This window comes from Sinocyclocheilus rhinocerous, unplaced genomic scaffold (genome assembly GCF_001515625.1).
Source record: "Sinocyclocheilus rhinocerous isolate Xijiao unplaced genomic scaffold, SAMN03320098_v1.1 scaffold5874, whole genome shotgun sequence".
Taxonomy (NCBI): Eukaryota; Metazoa; Chordata; class Actinopteri; order Cypriniformes; family Cyprinidae; genus Sinocyclocheilus; species Sinocyclocheilus rhinocerous.
Genome location: NW_015664767.1, coordinates 14,532 through 22,031, shown reverse-complemented (window position 1 = coordinate 22,031; position 7,500 = coordinate 14,532). Strand labels below are relative to the sequence as shown.

The following is a 7,500-nucleotide window of genomic DNA, read 5'->3' as shown; positions in this document are numbered from 1 at the left end:
CACTCCCGCACGCACACTCACACTCACACTCACACACACACACACTCACTCACTCACACACACACTCACACTCACTCACACACACACACACACACACACTCACTCTCACACACACACACACACACACACACACACTCCCGCACGCACACTCACACTCACACTCACACACACACACACTCACTCACTCACACACACACTCACACTCACTCACACACACACACACACACACACTCACTCTCACACACACACACACACACACACACACACTCCCGCACGCACACTCACACTCACACTCACACACACACACACTCACTCACTCACACACACACTCACACTCACTCACACACACACACACACACACACTCACTCTCACACACACACACACACACACACACACACTCCCGCACGCACACTCACACTCACACTCACACACACACACACTCACTCACTCACACACACACTCACACTCACTCACACACACACACACACACACACTCACTCTCACACACACACACACACACACACACACACTCCCGCACGCACACTCACACTCACACTCACACACACACACACTCACTCACTCACACACACACTCACACTCACTCACACACACACACACACACACACTCACTCTCACACACACACACACACACACACACACACTCCCGCACGCACACTCACACTCACACTCACACACACACACACTCACTCACTCACACACACACTCACACTCACTCACACACACACACACACACACACTCACTCTCACACACACACACACACACACACACACACTCCCGCACGCACACTCACACTCACACTCACACACACACACACTCACTCACTCACACACACACTCACACTCACTCACACACACACACACACACACACTCACTCTCACACACACACACACACACACACACACACTCCCGCACGCACACTCACACTCACACTCACACACACACACACTCACACACACACTCACACACACGTCCATGTAGAAGTGCATTTGAAAACAAATGCATATTTTGCCATTCAGCAAGTTATATATTTTCTTTCTTTTTTCTTTTCTTTTTCCTACTATATGTTATTTTTACATTTTGACTGGATGCTGTCTTGTCCGATGAAGACAAAAAAGAATTGAAGGACAGCAATGTGACACCAAAACCAGGTAGTTCAACTGCTCATTTTGTCTGTGTATTTCTCTAGAAAATAAAATAATTTAACATATAATACTGAAGAATATAAAAATGATGTAAGTTTTATTGTGGTCACTGTAAATCAGTTGTTGCGCATGTTCCTGACACACTTATAAAGTCTATTCCCTAAAACTCTCTACTACTGTATATCTGAAAAAGTGGCAGATAGAGTTGGGCGATATGATGATATCATCGCATATCAACAATATTTCGCAAGTGCCCTTATGTCAGTTGACCAGGGATTTATCTCAGTGTATGACCAGTGTTATCCATTTGTCATACTTAAGTAAAAGTAAACACCTTTATGGATAAGTAACTGATATTAAGGCTACTAATCAAAAGTACATGCGTATTTTATAAATAATGGCACAGCTAGGTTTACTGATGGCAACCATTGCAGGTAATGAGGTTGTTGACCCGAAAATGTTATTCCAAATCTGTATGATTTTTTATTTTTTATTTTTTTCGTGGAACACAAAAGAAGATATTTTGATGAATGCTTGAATGTTATGTCGTGGGGTCCAAAACAACAGTGGACCAAAACATAAATAAATTGTATTACAGTATGCTAACAATGGTAGCGATCATCACACATTTACAATAAAATCCTCTTTTTTTTCTTCAGTCAACAACAATGAAGGGCCGTCCTTTGGCTTATGGATTTTCATTAGTTGCATTAGTGGCATTTTCCTCGGCATTTTGATCAGCTGGATATACTGCTATTTAACTCGAAAGGTAAGTTGAACGGTTTATAAAAAGGGTAGTTTATCTACATTTTGTCATTTGTAAAAGATCTGAAAGGGGTCATGACATTAGCAATAAAAAATGTCTTTAGAAAAAGGCCTCCTCGGCTCAGCACAAAAAGGCTGGTTGGAATGTTGTAGGATTAGTGATGTCACATGGGGAAATACAACGCATTGACCAATAGCTTGACATCCTCACACTTCAAAGGTTTGGGTTCTCTAAGATTTTTTAAATGTTTTTAAAAGAAGTCTCTTATGCTCACCAAGGCATATAATTGTAATATATTTTAAAATGTAATTTATTCCTGTGATGATAATGCTGAATTTTCAGCATCATTATTCCTGACCCCAAACTTTTGAATGTTATGTATTTGGAAATATTTTTGCCTTGCTAATTGTGTGTTTTTCATTTCTTTAGTACTCCATATGCGGTTCATGCTGTGGTAAGCATCTCCAAAACCTTTATTCATTGCTTGGGCGTAAATTATTACATTACATAAAAAATAGAAATGCATACATTAAAGGATTTTTTTTTAAATGCAGTAATTTTCTCTATGTAAAAAAAGTAAACCCTGATACTGAATATTTCCTTGTATGTAATGTAACAAGATAATAATTTACCATCTTATTAAATGTAACTTGAGCCTGATGAACTTTAGTTTATATGTGAATTATTTTTTATTATGTAAACAAAAAAAGACATTTTGAAAACAGTTCTTGAAACAGCTGCATAACTGCATGGTATATTTGATAGAAAACCAAAAGAAACTTGACCACAAAAGAAAAGGAAGTTCTTCAGAGGATAAAGTTAAAGAGTCAGAAACAACGGATGACGAGGACCAAGATGAAATCAAACAAGAAGAGCCATGTCTTCAACAACATAGAAAGTTAGACAGGGTGCAGTATGTGTGCCAAAGGGTTTCTTCAACTTCAGGTTCAGAATCAGAACCTTCTGGTTCAGTAAAATGTAACTTCTCTCCTACTCAAGAAATATAAGGCAGAGTGGTAAATGCATGATTAGCAGTACAGACAGAGAGAGGACTGTAACACTATATTGACCATCAATTTTATAATTGTGCATTATCACTTTAACACTTTATCTCTGTTTATTCAGCTATTTAAAAAAAACTGCCAGTTGCAAATTAAATATTACTGTCACCAAACAATACACTCTACACGTTTAACAGTTATGGACCTTTTTTGTGTTTCTGTCTTAATTCTATTCCTCATTTTTTTTCATCGGTAATTATTATTATTATTAACGACTGTCCTTCGTTCATTGGCCTCATTATATATACTCCCTGTATAGTTAATTTATGTTAAACATTATTACAATTTAAAATAACTGTTTGAATGTATTTTCAAATGTGTCAGTCAGTCAATCAATCAGTCATTTTATTATGGTCCTCACAGACAACGTTTCACAAAACTAAATAAATAAACATAGGCTAATTACCGAAAAAGGTGTAGGCCGAAGCCGTGCTTATTATGCCTACCCTTTATACATAATACAAGATGAACAGTGTCGTTCATTAGTTATCAAATTTAGTGAAAAAAGTTACATAAAACATTTCCCAAAATGTACATACATAATTCCAAACATACATAATAACAGAAATACAGATTCCAGCTATTACTTCAATATTTTAACTAATACATTCACAATTTATTTATACTGAGTCATATAATTATTTATCACCTTTGTTATGGCCCAAGCCTTGTGGGTTTAGTGTCTATTGTTTGTTTTTCGTTTTTGGTGCCGATTTGGTTTGTCTTTCCTTCCCGAGGTTAAGAGCCGCCCCTGCACACCTGTTTGGGTGCTGGCGTCAGATGAGGAGCATGACGCGGTGCTGGGCTGAAGTGGGGTGTTTCCGCCAGTCGCGTGATCGCTGCGGTCTCTGTTAAGCTCTGTAAGGCCAGGCATACACTGTACGAGCAGATCGCATGCGATGTAAAGTCAAAGCTCACGATTCACGTGCTCACACTGTACGGTCCGATTGTCGAGCACGATTTATCTGCTCACACTATACCTGTGAAATACTCGAGTGCGCAGACCATGACACGTGTATATGGATAGCCAGAGAGGTCTAAAAAAAAAAAGCATTAGGTGATATCGAGAGGATTTGTCATTTCCAATTAATGTATTAAATTATTACCATTGCGATGCTTAAACTCGCGTTAGGCCGGGCATACACTATGCGATTTCTATGCGATCTCAAGGTACCAGCTCACACTGTACGAGCAGATCGCATGCGATGTAAAGTCAAAGCTCACGATTCACGTGCTCACACTGTACGGTCCGATTGTCGAGCACGATTTATCTGCTCACACTATACCTGTGAAATACTCGAGTGCGCAGACCATGACACGTGTATATGGATAGCCAGAGAGGTCTAAAAAAAAAAAGCATTAGGTGATATCGAGAGGATTTGTCATTTCCAATTAATGTATTAAATTATTACCATTGCTATTATTATTTTTATTATTATTATGGTACTTTTATTATTACATTTACAGGTCTACTACAATTCATTTGCCCCGCAATAATTTCATAGCTCATTAGGCTACCGCGCAACTGACGTGCGGATTGATTAAATTCGCTTACTCCTCATTGAAAATGATTTAAAACATTTAGATACATTACACAATGAACAGGCCTATAGCCTGTCCGAACACTATAATCAGTAATCAAAATAAGACCTTTATTAGCCTACAGACAAAAAAAAATCAAAAACAACTTGTTTAACACGAAATACTTCAATTCTGTTGTTGTTGTTTTTTCACGTAGGCTATATCAGCCATAAGAGATTTTTTTTAGAAAATAAATTAAGACAATACCCGATATCTCTCGTCTCCTCTGAGAGTATGTGCTGTTAAGCGTCAGATGGCGAAAGCTCCGTCAGTTTTAACTTTCACTTTCTGTAGCTTAATAAATTGACTGGAGTTTAAGGGATGGATTACTGACCGGGCCAATGGGGCCAGTGCCCAGGGGACCTTGACTACCAGGAGCCCGGGAGTCCCTGGGCTTTACGGTTGCACAATCTAGTTTGGTACGAAAAACCCAACAATGAAAACAAATGTTTATTTATGCTTGAATATATGTGTCCCTTAGCCTATACAATGCCTCTTGAACAAGGCTTTTGGTCTGTGAGGGCTCTCAGGCACTCCTGTTACTATGGGGCCCAAACGTATGTTTATTTATGCTTGAATATATGTGTCCCTTAGCCTATACAATGCCTCTTGAACAAGGCTCTTGGTCTATGAGGGCTCTCAGGCACTCCTGTTACTATTGGGCCCTGTAAATATGAAGGCCTCCAAATCTTTTATAGAACCAGGGCTGTAGCTGGGGTATCCGGGGCCCAATGCAGGTTGTTGCTGTGGGCCCCCTTGAAAACGCGTTCCGGAAGGAGGGACCCTTCAAGCCCGGGGCCCCTAGAAATGTCACCACCTTTTGCCCCGCTAGCAACGGCCCTGAGTAGAACCATTGTCTGTCCCATCCTGTTTCAAGTTATATTTATTTGAACCACTCTTTGAGCTTCTTTCGTGTAAAGGGTATAGGAATAAGTACTATTTGTCAGAATCAGAAAGAGATTTATTGCCATTGCACACACAAGGAATTTGTTTTGGTGACAGAAAAAGCTTATAGTGCAGACTCTGAGACAACAACAGTACACAGATAGTAAAATTAAAAATAAAGATAAAGATGTGTGAATAAGGGGGGAATACAGAGAGCAATTGACTCCATTTTGGCATGGTAAAGATTTAACATTTTGACTAAACTCACTTGGGGGCCACAGAACGCGTTGCGCTCGCGTCTTGCAGTCTTTTGCAGCCTCTCGCGCATGACACGGCGTTCTAAAAACTTAAAAACGCGTCTCTAGACCTTAAACGTGTTTTACCCCCATTCCTCTCCTCGCGTCTTTCAAAGCAACCGTTCTGTGTGAATGTGTCATTAAGCATTTCCTGATTCATTTAGTTAATTGCAACATTTCTAATGCTGTTTTTTTTTTTTACTATAATCAAACAATTACGTAGACTGTTATTGTCAAATCAGGCCTTAAAAACGAATTAGTTCGTTCTGGGCAAAAATGTTATTTTTTTCTTGTTCCGGTTCCATAGTTACCAGTTAGAACAAAATATAAAATACTGCTTTATTTATTTCCGAAACAAAAGTAATAAAAAATTGTATTTGTTTATTTTCATTTTCATTTGATCAGTACACTGTAAAAAATGACCGTGAATTTAACGTAAAAGACTGTAAAAATGCGACAGTAAAAACCTGTTAAATGGTTAATGGTAAATTCCCCTACTATATACGGTGAAAAACTGTATTGGACATTAATTTTACGGTAGTATACCGTTTTTGGAAGTGAAAAAGACCGTATAATTTACAGTGAATAACCGTAAATTGACATTCCCAGAATTCCCTGCGTTACATTTCAAATTTGATGTTTTTTTGTTGAAATAACTGTTTCTTCTTCAGTTTTGTATATTAGGGTTGTGTGTTACACCTAATGTTGTTAAATGAATGTTTATAGCATTATTTCAGTTTCATGTGTGTTACCATGATGGTGTTTGGTGGTTGTGTGAATGACACTGTGCACCTTCTATATATGTTATTATTTAAAAGCTGCTTGTGATGGGCTTTGGTTCATCATGTGACTTTCTCATCACCACCTGCTTTTGGTGGTTATCAGTGTATTACAAAGCTACAAAACAGATTTCAGTACTTCAATAAGTTGGTATATTAACATTATATCAGTTAATGAAATTACGGTATTTAACTGTAAATTTAAGTTAAAACTGTAAAACCTAAAACGTTGCTACCGTATTTTTTTTATGGTAAAATTCCGGCAACCACAGCTGCCGTTTTTTACCGTACATTTTTTTTACAGTGTACAGTAGGCTAAATAACGCTCCCAACGGCAACACGGGAAACTCTTTGACTTCATTTGAGAGTTGTAGAGATATTTCCTCATCATCCTCAAATATATTAGATATAATTAAAGTGTATATATAGTCAAATTATTTTATTTACAAATGTTTGATTTTTTTATTCGTTAGGCCTATTTAAATTAATACAGGCTAGGAAGCCTATATATTCATAAATGAATGCAGTATATATAAGCTACCATTTTATTCTTCCTGTTTAACATTTATTAGACTCCAGGTTGAAATAAAAGGATGCTTAATGTTATGGGGAAAAAAATTAGAGAAATCACAGCTTATTCTGGATTTTTACAACGTTTAATAAAATCTTTGTGAGGACGACTGGCTGGACAACCTGTCAGAAACAGGCGAGGGTCAGACAATGAATGGCAAAAGGTACTTCCTTCCGCCACGGATTCAAAACTCAAGTTGACGGTTAAACATACGTCACTTTTAGAATTCGTATCAAGCGCATGTGCTGCTTCAGTTCGGTTATTAGTGAGAAATAATCAGGTTATAAGAGAGAAACAATGTGGCAAGACGTGCATCCAAATGAGAGAGAGAGAGACCGCGAAGCTAGACGTTTCTTATATTAACTAACGTACTCTACGATTAGCTCAGTGAATAAT

At 38.1% G+C, this 7,500-nt stretch overlaps 1 protein-coding gene across 2 annotated transcripts in view; it reads left to right on the top strand.

Moving 5' to 3' along the window:
• LOC107730463 (uncharacterized) overlaps positions 1-3,107 on the top strand; it is a 6,433-nt gene extending 3,326 nt beyond the window's left edge. For both annotated transcript variants that reach the window (XM_016541312.1, XM_016541311.1), the window contains exons 5-7: positions 1,825-1,934; positions 2,361-2,385; positions 2,697-3,107. In XM_016541312.1, the coding sequence (XP_016396798.1) occupies positions 1,825-1,934; positions 2,361-2,385; positions 2,697-2,938 (377 nt within the window). In that variant the 3' untranslated portion in view covers positions 2,939-3,107. The remainder of the gene's footprint in view (positions 1-1,824; positions 1,935-2,360; positions 2,386-2,696) is intronic.
• The last annotated feature ends 4,393 nt before the right edge of the window (positions 3,108-7,500 follow it).